This window comes from Orycteropus afer, unplaced genomic scaffold, assembly GCF_000298275.1.
Source record: "Orycteropus afer afer isolate SDZICR_OR568_19922 unplaced genomic scaffold, OryAfe1.0 scaffold00488, whole genome shotgun sequence".
Lineage (NCBI taxonomy): Eukaryota > Metazoa > Chordata > Mammalia > Tubulidentata > Orycteropodidae > Orycteropus > Orycteropus afer.
The window spans coordinates 1,406,058-1,427,029 of NW_006922075.1; the positions used below are offsets into that span (position 1 = coordinate 1,406,058).

The window sequence follows — 20,972 nt, forward strand, 5'->3', positions numbered from 1 at the left end:
GATACTGCCTCGGAAACCCAAGGAGGGGTCGCTATGAGTCAGGGCTGACTTGATGGCACATAACAACAACAACAACAACAACAACATGAGAATAGTAGTTTAAATACAGAGATACATACAGGTTAAAAGTGAAAGAATAGAACAAGACATAGCATGCGAATGCTAAGTAAAAGGTGGTGTGGCTTTATTACCAAAGTAATGATCATCAATGATTGCCAACATCAGGAAAAGAGACAACCAGGAACCATGTGCCTCCTCATGAAGTACGCCTCATTACCTATGAAGTACTCTTGCCAACTTGCACTCTGGTGATGCAGTAGTTAAAGCAGTCAGCTGTTGGCCAAAAGGCTGGTGGTTGAACTCAACAGCTGCTCTGCGGGAGAAAGATGAGGATGAGGCCGTCTGCTTCCATAAAGATTTACAGTCTTGGAAAGCCTACTCTATTCTGTCCTATAGGGTTGCTATGAGTCAGAATCCACTTGATGTCAGTGTTTTTTTTTTTTTTATTCTCACCAAAACACAGAACCTGAATCTGATCAAGTCTTTAGATCTAACTATAATTAGCAGAAAATACAAAGGTCAGAGGAACATGTTAAATGATACTACAGGGATGCAATCAGTAAAATTCAGACTGTGAGAAACTCTACAGGACAACCAACATGGTTTCTTCAAAAACTAACTTGCAAGAAAGAGAGTAGAGAAAGGAAGGGAGTGGGGTGTGGGGTGTGGGGTGTGGGTATGTGTGCGCATGTGTATGTGTTAAAAGGAGAAATAGAAGGGACCTATAAATTGAAAGAGATTTAAGAGACACATCAATGAATTACATTGCAAAGACCAGTGTTTGATTCAACAAACTCTGATTCAACGAAACTATGAAAAGCATTTATGAGATAATTGGAAAAATGTGAATAAAACATTTGTTGATATTGAAGACTATTACTTTGTTTTAGGTGATGTAATGGTTCTGTAATTTTACAGAGTTCTTATCTATTCAGACATACATTGATATATTTACACATGAAATGATGTGACTGGGATGTACTTTCAAATAAGCTAGGATGGTGAAGGAGAAAGTAGGTGGGAACACAGAGGAAACAAGAATAGCTAGTTGACCATCAAACGCCGGTGAAGGATATATGATGGTTCAGTGTATGTATTTTTGTACAGGTTTGATATTTTCCATTATAGAAAGCTCCCCCCGCTGCCAAGCTTTTAATCAATTTGCAAAGGATATGGTTTGGGATGACAAGTACTAACTTATTCACTTCAACTCAATTACAAATAAATACTTACAGGCTATTCATTGGGTAAATGCAGTTGTCTAACTTTAATAGCTGAGATAATTAATATGATCAGCAACCTCTTGGGGATGAGGCAAATTATTTTTTCATAGCTAATATGGACCTCAATTCCTCTGCCCATAAAATGAATTTATCTTTTGTCTATGAATCATTTTTATTTGGCACAGAATATGAAACAAGATCATTGCAAACCACTGTATAAGACACCTGCATATTGAACTTTCATATATTTTCTTTCTAATGCCATTTACAGCATGTCTCTCTATACTTATAAGCTTATTACAGTTCAAAAATACTTGAGGATGATGAAGACCATGTACTGAAAAATCCTATTTCCTGAATCCATTTCCCGTCTTACAAATTTCAAAACGGACGCAGGCGTTGGCCAGTAATCTGGTTACCTGCAGGCTTTCTTTGATGTCCTGGGCTTCAAGGCTCAGTGTGTGGGTGTGCACTCAGGGCAAGCTCTAGGAAGTCTGGGAGGACTATGAGAGGAAGAACTTTCATGCCAAGGGGAAAAAGAGGAACTGATGTAATGTCCTGGAGAGATTTCACTCTCTGTTCCTGCCTAGATCTTTGGGAACAATGAAGAAGGGAGAGACAGTGCTCTGGATAATCCAACTCAGATTTTACTTTTGACTCAGGATCTGGGCAGGAACTAGACTTGGAGGAGCTTGATTTATTTATTTCTCCACAGACACCACTCAAAGAGGAAGTACTTGATGAAGTTGATAGCATTAATGGTAGAGCACTGGATTGAGGGTATTTAATTCCAGGCTCCTGGTGGTCTGGGCAAAACCACTGCCAAGGATGAAAGACCTGCAATGAGACCTTCCAAGCTTTGTTTCAGTTTGCAAAGCCTGTGCCCACGTACGGAGTGGGCTATGACGTTCTTAACTTGCCGCCTGCTGCCTCTGTTATTATAAGTTGGCAGCAGGGTATGGAAACTTAGGAGACCAGAGCCGGCAGGCAGAGAAGCTCCGGACACAGGAAATGCACCGGGCGGACAGTGGGTGCATTAAATCCCCCAGATGTAGGAGTCTTCTGTCTAAAACAAGAAGATTTTTTTGGTCTGGCCTTGATGTCTGGGTTTGTTCTTGGTGAGCTGCCCAGCTGGAAAACTGGGAAATTATCCATGTTGCCCTTGTTTTGAAGGTCTTGATATGGGCGGGAAACGCACAAGGAAGAGGGAGGGAAAGCCAAACATAGTTAGTCACTGTAGGCATGGAAGGAAGGGGGAGGAAAGACCAAGGACTGGTAGGGAACTGCCATTCTGGTTGAAAGTGTTTTCTGACCCCAACCTTTTTCTTTGTAGACTTCTTTTAGACATAAATAATCCCTTCTTCTCACTTCCAAAGAGCCCAAAATACCTCAGCGTTGTACATGTGATGATGACAAAGAAGGTCTGATTTTTTTTTTTCCCTCTCCCTCATCCTTTCACTTATAAAAACGTTTCTTTACTTAAAATTCATCAAAATTTGACTCAATTTAATCAGGTTACAATGAATAACTAGTCAACCAAAAAAAAAAAAAAAAAAGCCTTTGGTGAAAGTCATGGTTTTGGAGTAGGAAGTTTCCAGGGTAGAGCAAAGGCTAAAATCTAGTTCATCTCTCACACACCTAGATTACATTCCCATGACTGTGGTCCCCCAAGGCCATGGATGGTGATAAGTCAGCCAGGAAATGCAAATCAACAGGCTCAGCAGGTAACTCACTTATCAGCCTCCGTGCACTGTGTCCCACGTTCTGCAGAGCGGACTTTTTCCCAGCACAATATTGTAAAAGTTAAAGGCTCTAGGCCTTGAGGTGGAATTCAAAACAGGTTCCATGTACATACAGTCCTTTTCTGAGAAGTTCACCTCCTTCTTGGTTCTGTGACTCCTAGTGACCCATTTTGTTCTATACATCTCAACATCTGTCAGTGTCACTGGGTTCCTCAACAGGTCCCGAGAGGAAAACCAAGCTCGTTTGGAGCACACATACTTAAGGTCATAAGCAATATGCCTTAAGTAAATTCCTAGAATTCTATCAGCCAAAATTCATTAATTTATAAAATTTCGTTTAGTGAAAGGGGCTGAAAGAAACAAAATAGGTAAAAACAAAAAAGCAAAGTAGGCTTAATCTTTACTGTGGGCAGGGCTCCCTCCAAACAAGCCCTCTTAACCAGTGGCTCCCTACAGAGTGTGTATGCAAATCCATACCCAGCAGAGGAGGTTTCCAACTCCTCACAGGCAGCATGTAGGAGTCTCCCTTCCATTGGCAGAGGAAGTTGGCCACCTTTTCCTCCTTCTCAAAGAAGGCCAAAAGAAGTGAAGACATCAAGATATCAGATTTCAAATGAGCCAATTAGACCTGGGGGTAGTGGTGGTAGAGTATGGAAATTATTTATGGGAACTGGGATAAAGGTGGCCCAAAGATAAATCAGAGAAGTCCTGTTGTTGTTGTTATGTCGGACCAGACTCATAGCAAACCCTCCTTGGGTTTCCAAGGCAGTAGCACTATGGAAGTAGATTGCCTAACCTTCCTTCAGAGGAGTGGCTGGTGGGTTTGAACCGCCAGCCTTCTGGTTAGCAGTCAAGTGCGTTACGCACTATGCTACCAGAGCTCCTCAGAGAAGTCCTAGAGTGGGGAAAGAGCAAGGCAACCGTAACTCATTGACGTGGACTAGATCCCGACTCAGGGCAACCCCATGTGCTATAGAGAACTGTCCATAGGGTTTTCTTGGTTCTAACTTTTCATGGAAGCAGATGGCCAGGCCTTTCTTCTAAGGCTGCTGCTGGGTGGGTTCAAACTGCCAACTGCCAGCTTTACCATTAGCAGTCCATCCAGTGCTTAAGCGTTTGTGACACCCAGGAGTCATAACCATAGATAACCACAGAGCAGGATTTGAGGTGAAATTGAACTGCTCCAGTTCCCTTATCTCAAACAGATCAAATAGCATTTCTCTAGGGGTAAAAGGAAGCTTTCTGAAGAATCCCTGGCTATTTTAGGAATATTATTCATGCATATCAGGGATTTCTTGCCCCTAAAACTTCTGGTGTCAGAACATAAGGAAGCCCTAAGGCTAAAAACAGCCTCCAGGGCACTAGAGAAGCTAGAGGAGGCAGGGAGAATGAGTGGGTCCTCTCTAAAGCAGACTGACTGCCTTGATGAAAGGAAAAGAGGCTCTGGGCAATCCAGTGACCTTACACTTCCCCACCACACGTATCATCAGGGACAAGCGTCAGAGGGCAAAAGGTAATGCTGCCCTAGACCCCGAATTATAGGAGAGAAAGAGGGAGGAAGAGGTTCTGGAAAGGAAAAGAAAGGCAAATCTGCAGAAGAGTGGGAGGAGGCCAGAGAAGGGAGAAAAGGTGTTAATGGATGCCCCAGGGGGCTCCTTTACCAGGGAAAACAGGAAGTCAAGATGTAGGCCTGTTCCTTCTCAGGTGGAACCTCTCATTACCTCCTGCCAGAATCCACAATCACTAAATTAAAAGAGGCATAAAAAAGTTAATCTTACAGTTCTTAAATGTGAGAGAAATCAACAGATTAATAGAAGGGGTCCAAAGGAGTCATTCATTCAACAAACATTTATGGAGGTCCTATCATGTGCCAGGTTTAATGAGGTAACATAAAAGTAGTTCTCATTTCAAAATTAGGTTGTGTTCTGATAGTAATTAAGGCTGACACTTTAAATGTATTTTCCCATAGAAACAATGCCACAGATGGTGCCTGGTTAATCCATAAAGGAGTTCTAGGATAATGGTGTGGGGAGGCAATAGGTCCAAATCTGATGTTTGCACAAGTGTATGCAGTTGTAATAGGAGCTCTGGTAGCATAGTGCCTAAGGCACTTGACTGCTAACCAGAAGGCTGGTGGTTCAAACCCACCAGCCACTCGGAAGGAAAGTTGCGCAATCTACTTCCGTAGTGATACTGCCTTGGCAACCCAAGGAGGGGTCTCCATGAGTCGGGGCCAACTCGACTGCACATAACAACCACAATAACATGCAGTTATAATGTGAATGGGTAAGAAAACTGGAGGGAAAAAAAAAACTCCAACCAAAATGTTGTTAAGTATCCTTGAGTCAGTTCCAGTGAAACACTGCCCAGTCCTGCACCACCCTCATAATCCCTGCTATGTTTGAGATCATGGTTGCCGCCACTGTGTCAATCCATCTCATCTAGGTAACTGATTATGGTAATTGAAATGAAATAATGATAATGAATAACATTTATTGAGGCTTGTTATGTGACAGGTACTACTCTAAGGGCATTTCCCAGATAAACTTACTCCCTTTTTACATCAGACCATATGATAACCCACGTGGGTTCAAATTCCAGCTCCCCCAGTTTTTTAGCTATGTGACAAAAAAAGGACCGAGGAGAAATGCCCCATATGGTTTCCAAGGTTGCAATCTTTACAGAAGCAGACTGACACATCTTTCTCTGGCAGAGTGGCTGGTAGGTTTGAACTGCTAACTTTTAGGTTAGTAGCTGGGCACTTAACCAGTGTGCCACCAGGGCTCTCCCTGTATGATAAAAAACACTGCCATTGAGTCAGATCCAACTCACAGCGACTCCTCCTTGGATTTCCATGGTGGTAAACACTATAGAAGTAGATTGCCCAACCTTCCATCCGAGGAGTGGCTGGTCGGTTTGAACCACCAGCCTTCTGGTTAGCAGTCAAATGCCTCAGCCACTATGCCACCAGAGCTCCTCCTGTATGATAGGTACTGTTATTTTCCTTCTTTGACACATGGTAACTGAGACATAAGGAAGTCAAATAACTCACTTAAAGTCACATTGCTGGTAAACTGGGGAAGCTTGGATTTGAACCCATGTGTTCTAGATCTAGTGTGCACATACTCAATCATTACGCTCCTTGTCCCTGTCAAGTATTACACCACCACCATATATAACAAAGATGTCAAACCCCCAGCCAATAATTCCTTGACATTTCAGTCATCAACACCATTTGAGCAAGACTAGAGAATCTGAATGGTTTTTACAACAACCAGTAACAGGACGTCGCTTGGAAAGCAAAGAACTTCATCTATCCGGGTGCCGTGCCAGTGCCTGTGCGGTGCAAATGGTTAAGCGCCTGACTACTAGCTCAAAGAGAGCCCTGGTGGCGTAGTGCCTAAGACATTTGACTGCTAACCAGAAGGAAGGTTGGGTAATCTACTTCTGTAGTGATATCACCTTGGATACCCAAGGAGGAGTCAGTTCTTCTGCTTTCAACAAATCACAGCCTCTTCAGAAGGAAGGTTGGGTAATCTACTTCTGTAGTGATATCGCCTTGGATACCCAAGGAGGAGTCAGTTCTTCTGCTTCCAACAAATCACAGCCTTGAAAACCCTACAGAGCAGTTCTACTCTGCACGCACAGGGTTGCCATGAATTGGACCTGCCTGGACCACAACTAAAAACAACAATCCTGGTGCCCACTCAGCAGCCATAATAAAGAGTTGGCTTTTACAGAGTGACCTGTGTGACCTGCTGTGATGGGCAGGTCCTCAACTGGAGTGAGAGCCAGTTTCTGTTTTCAGAAGCTGTTGAGAAACTCAGAACCCAACTGCAGGCTGGAAATTTCCCCTGAGGGATCTCCTGGCCCATTTACCCTGAGGGAGTCAATGATCTATAAGGGCTAATACAGCCCAGCTTAGTATGTGGTTTCAATATAGTGAACTGAGGGTAGACATTTGGATTATCAAGTTATCTTTGATTTTTTTTTGGAGAGGGGGCAGTCTCAGGTACTGTGAAGTAGAACCTGCCACATTGTACCCCAGCCAGTTAACTTGAATATTGCATTAGTAGAACTCCACAACTTTTCCACTACAACTCTTTACTCATTCTCTCCATTTTCAGGGTGCTTTCACAAAAAATACCAATAATAATGTTGTTTTGGTGGGTGCATCCGTGTAGTGGGGTCCCTGAATGGTGTAAATGGTTAATGCACTTGGCTACCAACCCAAAGGTTGGAGGATCAGGTGCACCCAGGAGGCAATGCTGGAGAAAGGCCTGGAGTCTACTTCTGAAAAATCAGCCACTGAAAACAATATGGAACACAGTTCCACTGTGACACACATGGGGCTGCCATAAGGCTGAATTGACTCCATAGCAACTGGTTGGTTGGTTATCCATGCTGCAGTGGAATGAACACAGGCACTAGAGTCAACCAGACCTGAGTGCAAATCTTCACTTTGCTACCTAGTAGCTGTGTGATTTGGGGGCATATTGCTTTTCTGCTCTGAGCCTAAGTTTTCTTGTCTATAAAGTGGGGGATATATTACCTTCTTCACAGGGTGGCTATGAAGATTAAATGATTTAAACATTTCAGTGCTTAGATCAGGGCCCGGCACATAATAAGGACCCAATAAATGTTAGCTATTATTCTGTTATTACAAAGCAGATTCTTACACCTCATCTTCTTTAATTATCTCATTAAAATTGTATAAGATTTCCCTCCTCCAAAGTAGCCTCTGAGTATTTGGGTTTGTTGAGGGAAGGGTAATATTTCCCTCAATACAACAATTATATAAATAAATTCAGGCCACTACGTCCTCCCTCCCTCACCCACAAGAAAATAATTTTGCTTCACGTTTGTGTCATTATCTCATGTAAATTGTAAGGAGAATTGAGATCAGCAGTATTTCTACATTCAGATTTCTCACCACTGTTCCCAGTTTCCATGTCCATCAGTGACAAAGTGCTGCTCCAGAGCTGACCTGCCACCTTAAACCTGTGTCCACTATTGCAGAAACAATCGTAGAACTGAATGTGCATATTTTCAAATGAAAATTATTAAAAAAAAAAACCCTTGTCTCCGGAGAGATATTTGAAAGGACAGAGCTGAGAAGTTGAAATTGTAGGAGGGTCCATGAAAGGGGTTGTGGGATAACATCGTTTGAGAAATACAGACCTTGTTCCTAGGGGCACATCGAGTCCTACAGGGGCTCAGCAGAGCTGGTATATTCAGACTTTAGCCCAGACTGAAAGCCCACTTCACACATCATTCTCCCCATTTTCATCTTTTAATCATTTCCTCCATTTTCAGGATGCTTGCACACACAAAAAATTAATAAAATGTTATTTTGGTGGGCGCATCTATGCTGCGGAGTCCCTGATGCAAAGGGTTAATGTGCTTAGATGCTGATCATAAATTTGGAGGATCAAGTCCATCCAGAGGCACCTCCAAGGAAAGGCCTGGTAGTCTCTTGATAAAACAGCCATTGAAAACCCTACGGAGCACAGTGGTACTCTGACACATATGGGGTCCACGGGGGTCTGAGTCAACTAGATGACAATAATTAATTTTTTTTAAAAGATGAACCACAATTCTCTCAGAAACCTTTTAAACTACTGACACCCAAGAAAAAAAAAAAACAAAACAAAAACCAGAAATACTCAGCCCTCGATGACCAACGCCCTACCAGCACAGATGACCAACGCCCCATCAGCACAGATGGCTCTGGGGAGTTGTGGCCCTAACTTGAACTGGTGGCCTAGGATGTTAGAAGCCCGCCTGGTGCTGTGACTCCACATGTTAGATTCTTAAGGCTAAAAGGCAACATCCAGATCATCTGGATGAGCAGTTTTTCAGCTGTGTTCTCAGTGACCGTCAGGCTTCATAGAGAGGCTCGGGAATGAGTTAACAGCAACATGAGCTGAGGCCAACATACTTTTCTATGACACTCTATTCCTAATTATGGAGCTCTGGTGACATAGTGGTTAAAGCATTCAGTGACTAACCAAAAGGCTGGCAGTTTGAACCCACCAGCCGCTCTGCAGGAGAAGAATGAGGCCGTCTGCCTCCATAAAGATGTATAGTCTTAGAAACCCTATGGGGCAGTTCTACTCTGACCTAAAGGGTCACTATGAGTCAGAATTGAAACTACGGCAGTGGGTTTGGGTTTTGGGTATCTCTAATTATGTAAAATAAATCACTGAGGAAATAATATTTGATATGTATAATTTTACTTTATAGACTGTTTTTTTCCTCAAGAACAGATCTTTCCGTACATTCACATATGCCCAAGTAAATCATGTGTTACCATTCATCAGTAAATATAACAGTATTGCTTCTGTAGAGAATTCATTCTGAGCTGGGTTTTTTCCTCCCCTGTGGAGAGGAAGAATAAGGGGTGGTGGTGGATGAATTTAAACCAATCCATTCAGCACTCTACTTGGTCCCTTTGCCACCAACAGTACCTTGTATCTGAAAGTCTGGAGGCAGGCAGCCTCTTCACATCACTTCTGTGCCTTTTACAGCTCTTCTCATTTGATATTAAAATCCAAACTAGTGGCAAGTCAATTCCAATTCATGGCGACCCCAGTGCATCAGAGTAGAATTATGCTCCGGAGGGTTTTTTTTTTTAAAGTTACTGTGATTTGGGTAGAGGTTTACAGAGCAAATTCATTTCCCATTCAACAGTTCATAGACATTTTGTTTCATGACACTGATTACAATGTAACAGCTCTCTTCCCACTTCTTCTGTATGGTTACCTTTTCCCTGCATTCTGCTCCACAGGGTTTTCAGTGGCTAATTTTTCAGAAGTAGGCCACCAGGCCTTTCTTCTGAGGCACTTCTGGTGAACTTTAACCTTCAATGTTTTGGTTAGCTGCTGAGCCTGTTAACTGTTTGTAACATGCAAGGATTCCTCCTATTTGATACCTCCTGATAAAGAGCTGAAGGAGCCCTGGTAGCACAGTGGTTCACCACTAAGCTGCCAACAGCAAGGTGAGCAGTTCAAACTCACCAGCAGCTCCGTGGGAGGAAGATGTGGTAGTCTGCTTCTGTAAAGATTACAGCCTTGGAAACCCTCTGGTGCAGTTCTACTCTGCCCTATACACTTGTTATGAGTTGGAATCAACTTGACAATGGCAATGGGGTTTTTTTGTTTTTTGATATGGGGCTACTCTTCTCTTCTTGCTGCATTCACCTGTTCATCTGGGAACACTGTGTCTGAACAGACAAGGCAGCAGGGCATGTGCTCTTAAATCCCACTTCCTGGTGGCAGCTTTAAGGAATGGTTTCTGAGAACATACTACTTTCAAGAGCTGGGACTGAGGCACTGCTAACTGGTCCACAGGGCAATGAAGCCCTTGACCTTGGCCTCATTAGCTCCATTCTCTTACCTACTGAGCTCACTGCCACTGACATCACACACTTGAGAGCACAGCTCATTACAGTGTATGCGGTGGCACATCTGTATTTACTTGGTTTGAGAGTAGCTCTGACAGTAAGCCAGCTTTCTCTATTGATGAGCACCTGCAAATGAGAACAACAACAAACACACCTACTTATGACTCAAATCAGGCCAAGGGGAAAGGAGGAAGGATTTGTGATGAGGTTGGTAAGCCTCCAATCACATTTGAGAATAAAAAAGGGAATACAAAAAAACAAACCAAACACACTGCCATATAGTTGGATCCAACTCATAGCGACCCCTCCTTGGGTTTCTAAGGCAGTATCACTATGGAAGCAGATTGAATTGTCTTCCTTCTGAGGAGTGGCTGGTGGGTTTGAACCACCAGCCTTCTGGTTAGCAGTCAAATTCTTTAGGCACTATGCCACCAGAGCGCCTTAAAAAAAAAGGGGGGGGATTCCCCCCCCCGTTTTTTTTTTAAATAATGAGAGAAAGAGAAGGGGTGGTGGTGGGGAAACAACCATCACACACCCTTTGTGTTGGAGGAGCCAGGCTAGGTAATATAATTCTTGCCTTAATGCCAAGCTCCAGTAAACCCACCTCCTCTCCTCTGGAGTGGCTGTTGGCTGTTACGGAAGCTGGAAATATAGACAGCAGGAAGAGCAGAAGAATGTAGAAATCAAGTTGGGGGTGGGGGTAGCTGCTAAATGTAGCAAGGATGAAGCTAGGAGAAGAAAGGACGAGAGAAGCAGGCAGGGAGCTTGCAAGAAACGCTCCTTTATTCTCCGTCATGGAAGCGAGGGGATTTGCTGTGAAACACTTGGCACAAAGAGGAGATGTCGTTGCCTGGAGTTAGGCTCTCTTTTGTGAAGTGTTAATTAAGAAAACAAAAACCTTCTCATTTTTTAATTTGCCAACAACAAAACAAAAATATTAGCCCTGCTCATGGGGATGATCAATCTATGTAAGGAAATGCCCCAAAGGATCAAAGTTTTAGGCCCCTTGTAATCTGGTCCTAAGGAAAAGAACATGTGAAAAAGTACTTAAGCATGGCTTGTTCCCGCATCGGTGTTCTAACCAACGCCGCCAGGAAGACCCAGTAACGGTCCTCCAAAGCTTGGTTCATCACCAAAAAAACCAAATTCACTGCTCTTGAGTTGATTCCGACCCATAGCGACCCCTGTAGAGTTTCCAAGGCTGTGAATCTTTATGATAACAGACTGCCTCATCTTTCTTCTGTGGGGTGAGTGGTGGGTTCACTGATGCTTTAACTACTGTGCCACCAGAGCTCCTTATAGTTAATCACCGGGTATTACTACATACTCAGCTGCTACCTGAGTGACTCTCAAAATAAGATTTTTATATCCTGTTTCTGCACCCAAACACCTGCTTTGGAACTATGTCCATGGCCACAATTCAATTCTGGCCTTTTCTTCTGTTTTCTCCCAGTTACTTTTGATGGCACATAACAACAACATGAACAACAAGACAAGAGCAGCAAAGGCCGAACTGGAACGTTTGAAATCAGCACTGATCCTGAGTATACCGTAATCAGCCTCTTTTGGTGCATGAAGAAGGAATCCTAACACAGAGTTCATGGGATCTGGAGTGTGTGTTTGTTTTTGTCTCCCCCTTGTCTTATTACCCCCTACTCTGGTAGCATAGTGGCTAAGGCACTTGACTACTAACCAGACGGCTGGCGGTTCAAACCCACTAGCCACTCCTTGGAAAGAAGGTTGGGCAATCCTACTTCCGTAGTGATACTGCCTCGGAAACCCAAGGAGGGGTCGCTATGAGTCAGGTCTGACTCGACGGCACATAACAACAACAACAACAACTCTGAAATCTTCAATGACTCCCCGTTACTTTTCTCCATAGCCCGCAAATCACAGCCCTCCATACTCTGGCCCCAATCTATCCTCTTTGGATTAGTTCTGGAATGGCAAAATATTGTCCATTGTTGAAGCAAGCAAGATGAAAGCTTACAGGAGTTTATCTATTTTATTAAGGAGCCCTGGTGGCACAGTAGTTAAAGTGCTCAGCTGTGAACCAAAAGGTCAGGGGTTTGCACCCACCATCTGCTCTGAGGAGTAAGATGTAGCAGTCTGTTCTCATAAAGATTACAGCCTTGGAAACTCTTATGGGGCAGTTCTACTCTGTCCTATAAGGTCACTATGAGTCTGAATTGACAGCAGTGGGTTTGGTTTCTTTGGTATCTATTTTATTCTCTCTGCTTGGAGTGAATGTATGAATTCCAGAGTCATCTTTCCATCAAATAGTTAACATTTAGTGGTCCCCTTTTTGGGAGTTCCTGAGTGTGCAAAGGATTAGGTGTTTCACTACAAGCAGAAAGGTTTGTGGTTTGAATCCATCCAGAGGTACCTTGGAAGGCCAAAATCAAAAACCAAACCTACTGCCATTGAGTTGATTTTGACTTACAGTGACCCCTATAGGACAGGGTAGAACTTCCTCATAGGGAAGGCAGGCAGGCTTCCAAGGTTTCAGAGGCTATAGTTTTACAGAAGCAGACTCTCCATGTAGTGGTTGGTGGGTTAGAACCACTGACCTTTTGGTTAGCAGCTGAGAGCTTGAACCACTGTACCACAAGGGCTCTTTCCTTGAAAGACAGGCCTAGCTATTTGCTTCTGAAAGGTTACAGTTTTGAAAACTCTATGGACAACACATGTGGTCACCATTAGTTGGAATCAACTCATGGCAGCTAATAGCAACAACAACAGGGATGCAGGCAGTCTCTGGAACCCTTAGTTATAACCAACCCCTATAAAGCCTATTATACTAAAAATTCAAGGTACATACAATGATTTCTAATAACAAATGGGTGCTACTTTGTGATGGCACATCAAAACATTATTATTACTGTATTATTATGTTAAAGTTGCTTTAGTGTATCTGGAGATGTTTAATATATATATATATATATATATATTTATGCACAGAAAGGTACATATACTCTCTCTATTAAAATAAACATTTGACGAACTGATACAAACTGCATTTATCTATCCCAATTTATATACAAATTCAATTTAAAGGCAGATTTAGGATTAGAACTCTTTCATAATCTAGGGATTGCCTGTATATTTGTAATCTTTCCTAATAAAATTTGGGGTGGGAGGGAGATAACTTTTACAACCTAAGCCATCAGACTGTTCTCTATTGCAAGAACTTACTCCATTCTTCTGTTGTTCTATCTGGAACATTCTCCACCCTTGGTCATCAGAATCCTGCTGGACTTTCATATAACCCTTCAGAGCACCTCTTCATGAAATGATCCTGCTCCTTCTACCTGGGTATAAACTCTCCTTCCACTACCTCTTTATGGCACCTCTTATTAGAGTTATGCTTTTCTATTTGTTCATCTATCACATTTCTTCACTTAGGTTATGAGTTTCGGAGAACTGGGAGCATATCTTATTCATCTTGGTAGTTTTCCCAGTGCCAATACATACATAGTAAGTACTCAGTAAAGTCTGCTTAATGAAAAATGAATGACAAGAATAAGAACAAATTATCAAGCTAGCAGTTAAACCTCTTGGATATGTCTAAATGGCAGGCAAAAGCCTCCTCAGGTACCTTCCTCGTGGTTCTGGTGCAGGATGACCTCTGGCTGTGTGTGTATCGAGTTTCCAGGGTGGAAGAAGGGTGAAAACAGAATCCGAGGTTTCCTCTGCTTCAGAATATGCTGAAGTAGTTCATAGAGCACGTCACCTGGAAAAGAAAAAGGAAACAGAGACAGGCAAATACTTTATTCGACAAGCACATCTATCTACTGCATGCCAGCCCAGTGCTGAGGATACATGGTGATCAAAACAGGCAGGCTAGCTACTCTCATGGAGACGAAAGGGGCCAGAGTGCAGTGCCTGAATCTCAAAAAATCCAGAACTACGTGATTTTTTCATCAAGCCCTTTTGATTATGAAAGTAATATTAATTGCACAAATCTAGAAAATGCAGAAAATCAGAAAGAAAACAAACCACCTATAACCCCACCGCTGAGAGAGAAAAGCCTTGTTAAGATTGTTGATAGTCATACAATAGGAATCAGGCTTTTAATAGTTCAGTATCTTCCCTTTTCCCTTCCACATAAGGTTTTAAAGATTTTCTTACGTCACTGAACTGCTTCAGTAGCTACGTAATATAAAAGCTCATCACAGGGATGTATTAGATTTTATTGGAAATTTAAATTAACTCAATTTTTGCCTTTTTTTTTGGGGAGGGGGGAAACACTCTTTTCACATATACTTTGGTTCCATTTCAGATTTCTCAAAGAATTATGAAGTCTTTCATTATGAACATTTTTCATGTTTCACTGACAACTCACTGATTCTTCACGGACATCTTTCCTACAGAGAAAAACATGTCTTTCTAATCCACCTTAACCCCAGCAGGCAAAGAATAAACACGAAGGAAAAGTCACCAGCCTGGTCAGAAACGCTAACTATTGAAGATGCCCTACAAGGAACTGGCACATTCTGGGATGCTTCCCTCCTTTAAAAATACATACAGGCATTTCTCCAAGGTCTCTAGAAAATCTCTAGAAAATCATCTTTAGATGCCATACCCTTGCAGAGGGTGGTGGGGGCTGATTTGAGCAGGGGCCCTCTGTTCTGATGTATCTGGTACCAAAGTGTCCATTGAGTACTTAATTAGCAAACAAACAAACAAATCTGTCATCATCTTGTCCTGCCCCTTTGGCTGATATCCAAGTTCAAAATGCAGGAGGATGCCTCATAACCCTTTAGGGATGGGAGATTAATCTTTAAAATACCACAGGCTTCTGACTGTCCCCCCACCTCCTGGCCCACACACAGATAGGCAGTCAACAACTGCACCAGGCATTGGGCTTTTGTTGCTAATTTTAGGCATTTTTAACAGAGACTTTAATTAACAACTTAATTTGACTACATATTTTGGGCTGTAGATATTGCTTTATTATTTTTTTTTCTTTTAAACTCAGCATGAACCTGAGAAATGCTCCATATTCATTTCCTTACTGCAAGCCTCCACTCCTCTACCTTTTCCCATAGACACCAATAAAATTCCACAGATACTCTATTCTAAATGATTCCTGAGGGAACCTTGTGACTTTGCTTTGACTTTGTTCCAGCCTTTCCTTCTGAATTTTGACTGCTAACATATTGCCTCTATTTACTGTTATGACTGAATAAAGCAAAAGGCTTTAACAAGCTGAAGACATAATACCACTTGAGTGAGCACTTGTTAAAAGAAGATGGGCAGGAAGACGCAGAGGTGTTCCGAACTGGACTTTTAAAAATGTTAAGTAGTACTCAGGACCACAGCACACGTGGTAGGTACCGTTTTAGATCTGGGAAGGGCTTCAGAACGCCTCTAATCCAAACCCAGTAGTCATGGTGATGTTGTCTCTGATGAAATGCGGATACACAGCCTGAAATACAGTCCTATTTTAATGATTCATATTTTAATCTTTTACAAAAATAAGCCCCTCATCAACATTTTGTTTCTTTTGGTTTACTGTAATGTCATTCTGAACTTTTCCTCATTTACATGGCTTTACACTTGTTGGTTTTTTTTCCTGTGGGTTTGATCGATGTTTTATTTCAGCAGTATGCAGAACAAAAAACGAAAACATTTTAAAATGTCTTCCTGATGATTACTATTACTAAAAAAAATGGTCAGTAATTAGTGTATCCATTTTGGAAGGGGAGGCCAGGAAATATAAATTTAGCGTCTGTGAGGGTGTTCAACTCTGTTCATTTAGAAAGGCAAGTGGATGTGCAGTGAAGGACAGCGAACGCAGAGGCGGCTGCTGCCGGGTTGGAACCCCAGCACAGTACTTTGAGCAGGTCTTGAACACCAAGGTGACCTTGAGCAAGCCCCTAACTGTCTCTGCAAATGCAAATAAGGACATTGACCTCAGGAGTCTGCTGTGCGGATCAACTGAGGGAACTGCTGCCAAGCATCTAGAGCAGGGTTTAGCGCTCTTGTTGTACCCTGCCCCACCCTTTGGAGGCTGTGCTCCTGGGCCTGGAAAAGCTTGATGGTATGGGGGGTGAGGGCTGTGAGCTGGAGACTGGGCCAGTCCCTTTCCTTCCCATGTTTCCTTTTCTCTATCTACATAGTGAAAGTCAGGCAGTGCAGCAGATGGGCAAAGAGTCCCTTCTCTAGGCCTCAGTTTCTTCATCTATAAAATAGCCTTGTTAACAATATCTACCTCCTAGGATTACTGTCAGGATTCAATGAGGTAAGCTGTGTTATAATTTTATCACCATGTCAGGCAAAAAGTAACAGCTCAATAAACACTAGCTGTTGTTATTACTGCCACCACCATTACCATTGTATTATTAAAGTGGTTTAGGACAGACTTGTAAATCCCTAAAGAGAAGTATTTGGGTTAAGATCAGTGTTAAGTTCCTCCTCCAGAAAAGGCAAAGATGGTCCACTGAGGCCACTCTTCACCTTGGTCTCTGGACACCTCATCCGGGCTTGGTAGGCCAAGCCCACAGTGGGGCCGACATACGCGCTTGCCCCTATTTTTCCAAGCCTTCTGTGTTGGCTCTCACCAGCCTCTCATACCCCAGCTGGCAAACTAAGCCAGACAGAGAAGGTTCCTCTCCTAATGTGCCAAGGAAAACAGGAGCTCCTAGAGAAAAGGAGCACATTAAGCTGGACTCTGCCAATTTCTTGGCTAAACTGTAGGCCTATCATGAGAACTAGTCAGATAACGTTCATAAATGCCACCTGTGAGGACTGGTTAATGAGTGGGAGCATGAACTCAAAGTTGAAGGTTACAGGCCAAGGAGCTCTGGTGCAGTGCCTAAAGCATTTGACTGCTAACCAGAAGGTTGATGGTTCAAACCCACCAGCCACTCCATGGAAGAAAGACTAGGCAATCTACTTCCATAAAGATTACCACCTTGGAAAACCAATGAGGGTCGTTATGAGTCAGAATTGACTCGATGGCAGTGGGTTTGGTTTGGTTTAGACTATAGCCAGAGCTGGACCAATCCATTCACAGATGTGTTTTGTCAGTAACCAAGAGGCATAGTTGGGGAATGTGACTGGCTCAGCACAAACACATCAGTACTATGGGGGAAAAACTTATCGTGTATACCCTATGCATGTATGATTGTCAGTAATACAGGAAAACCTGTGAAAGCCAGAACCTGTATAAGGTGGAAAACTGTCAAGAGAAGGAAAACCCAAATATTTTCCACTAAAATGAGTGACAGGAAAGTGGTAAGCCTATATCCTGTCAAAGGTGGAAAACTTGCAAAACCCGGAAAAATAAGGCAGTCCTGCCAAATTTTACCTCTCACAGGTTTCACTGTAGCATACGTATATGGATAATATATACATAATATACAATACTATGTATAAAACAGTTTCACTGAAGTATGTGTATATACACATAATAGTATGTAGTATGCATAACAGTTTGGAACTTAAACCTAGAGAGGATCCTAGGAGCTTTTTAGACTGACTCAAACTTCTGCTCAGTAAAAGTTTCCTGTCTCCCTCACTCCACCACTCAGGGGCTTTGGCTGAGCACTTCCAGTGACAGGCACCTTGCAACAGCACAAGCAAATACCCAGTCTTGATTCCTGGCCAATGTACCTCACACACAGCCACTACCCATTTGTCAGCGGAGGCCTGCATGTTGCTATGATGCTTCATAGGTTTCAGCAGAGCTTCCAGCCCAAGCTGGACTATGTAGGAAGAAATGCCTGGTGATTGACTTCTGAAAATCAGCCAATGAAAACCCTATAGATGATAATGGTCCACTAACGACCAGTTATGGTAATGGCATGGAACCAAGCATCATTCTGTTCCATTGTGCATGAGGTCCTCATGAATTGGGGCTGGCTCGATGGTAGCTAACAAACAACAGTTGGTAGAAAGTTCTCTGGCTGAGTTGGAATCTAGCCTCCTGTGTAATCCCATGTATCTTGGATCTTAGTCTTGGCTTCTGGGGCAACACACAAAGTGTGTCTTGTCTACAACAGTTTTCTAAATAAATGAAGATGGTGCTCCCATCCTCCTCCATTTCTACTCCCTCCTTATTCCTCCAACACCCAGCCTGTTTTCCTCTTGATATAGTAACACCTTTGTACATGCAGGAGATCACATTTGAAAAGGAATATTGACAGAAAGATCTTTGGAATAAAGAAATTATTTTAAAGTAAGTTATATATTTTTGCCTATTAAAGATAGTCACTCCTCAGAAGGAAGATTGAGCAATCTACTTCCGTTGTGATACTGCCTCGGAAACCCAAGGAAGGGTCGCTATGAGTCTGATTTGACTCAATGGCAGTATGTTTTTATTGTAAAGATAAAGAACGTGAGCCATAGCACTGTATACCTAACTTAGCTAGTGACTATTGGCTTGAACTCAAAAGGCACTTTTCAAAAAAAATCCTCAACCCATTTAATTCTTGATAAATCTTCTCCATCTTCTCAGAGAAGAATTAGCTAGTAGTACTGTAAATGTTGCTTCTATTGTGCTAGGCAACTGAACCAAGCCCACTGGTCAAGGGGCAATAACTTTTGTTGGTCTCCATGCATACATACATAGTTCAGTTCATACATGTGCACATGCTGAGGCGTGTGTACCATGAAGCTAGTGAGCTTCAGGAACTCCCCTTTGTGAGGCGCCCTAGCAATATTTCCATTTACACTTTAATATTCTTTCTTCAAGTGATCCCTCTAAACAAGCTTCTGCCCCCACAAAACTATATACACTTTCCTGGGTGCACACGCGTGCGCGCACACACACACACAATTTCATATTGGTGATCTTGACATGAAAATCCAGGTACCCACTTTGAAGATCCTAAATTTTATTATTTTTTGTAATTTGCTTCACATGGTTGGTAGACTGAACAAAAGTGCTGCAAGTTGTCTTATCAATCTTTGTTTCAGAGTCATACTCATATGTATTTTCTTCCCAAAATGCTATCGTTTCATACAGACATTTACCCATTTCAATGTAGGTCAGTCATGTCTCTCATTCTCTCTCTCTTGGATCCACAGTTCTATATTCAACCTCTTCCTATGGGTTTTGTCCCTTTAGCATTTAAGCAGTTTCAAGTTCTTCCAGTCTACCGAGACACAGACACACCCCCTCCTGTCCTCATTTCCTTCTCCAGGTACTATTCCTGTTTCTCTTCTCCCTGTTACAGCCAACGTTCTCTTAGGAGCCAGAGCTGGCCAACTCTGTCATCCCCACATCCTCACCCTCTACTTCTCAGGTCTCTTCACTGTAGTGTCCACTCCAACCCTTCTCCAAACTGCTCTTGCTAAGGTCACCTCCCATTGTCAAATTCCCAGGAGGGAGGGTCAGCAGTTAGGGATTTGCCTGCCCTCTCAGGAGTAACCATCACCTCTTTCCTCTTAGAACATTCTGTGGCCTCAGAAATTCTTACTTTTCCAGGTTTTCTTTCCATCTTTCTGGGTCTTCCTCCTTATCCAACCCTTCAATATTAAGGCTCCCCAGGACTCTCAACTGTCTTCTAACCAAGGCAATCTTAACTACTTAACTACTACTATGGCTTCAACTAATAGCGTAGTGCCTAAGGCACTTGACTGCTAACCAGAAGGCTGGCAGTTCAAACCCACCAGCCACTCCTCAGAAGGAAGATGGGGCAATCTACTTTCGTAGTGATACTGCCTCGGAAACCCAAGAAGGGGTTGCTGTGAGTTGGGTCCGACAGGAGGGCACATAACAACAACAACAACATGCCAAATCTACTCCAACTAGGCATTTCTTCTGAACTCCAGAACCTAGACACTTCCATTTGGGTGCCACACAGGCACTACATATTGATTGTGTCTGAAACAAAGTCTTCCCAAACCTGATGGTGTTCCCCAGTTCATCAGGTGAGAAACCTGGGAGTATTCTTTAACTCCTCTCTCTCTCTTATGCAGGATTTAATTGGTTATCAAGACCTGTAGACCCTGCTTTCTACATATTCCTCAATCATCTCCTTTTCTCTGTGGCCCCACCTTAGCTCACGTCACCAACCTTATGCCAAACTCATTACAAAACTCCCACTTCCACTTTTAGCTCTGCACCTTGTCATGGCAATCCTCTGTTTAACACTTTGAATGGGTTCTACCTGTCCTTAAAACAACATTTAAAATCCTGAACATGATCTAAAAAACCATGCATAATCTATTGGGTAAATAGCAAATGAGTGATGGAATTAATGGTTATAAAGCTACAGTATATGCCATCAGATTCACATTCCCCGAGTTTGTTAAGCTAGTCCCATACTGGGTGTGGTTGGGGTATTTCCAGGTTTTTACTACTAAAAATAGAATTGCTAAGGGCACCTTTTCCCCTCTATTTGGATTGTTTGCTTGGGATAGCTTCTACAAAATAGAATTATCAGTGAAAGGGTATGATTAGTTTTAAAGTGCTTATTACACACTGCTTGTTTTCCAGAAGGCTGGAACCAATGTATACTGTCATCTGCAAGCTACCCACAGCTTCTCCAATGTGGTTTTACAAGTTTTAACTCCTCCACATTTTAGTAG

The 20,972-nt window shown here is 42.6% G+C and overlaps 1 protein-coding gene across 1 annotated transcript in view; it reads right to left on the reverse strand.

Annotated features, from left to right (window-relative positions):
- Window positions 1-20,972, reverse strand: part of ETV6 (ETS variant transcription factor 6) — a 187,458-nt gene that overhangs the window by 34,629 nt on the left and 131,857 nt on the right. Inside the window, exon 4 of the mRNA XM_042782840.1 lies at window positions 14,029-14,163. Coding sequence (XP_042638774.1) covers window positions 14,029-14,163 — 135 coding nt within the window. The remainder of the gene's footprint in view (window positions 1-14,028; window positions 14,164-20,972) is intronic.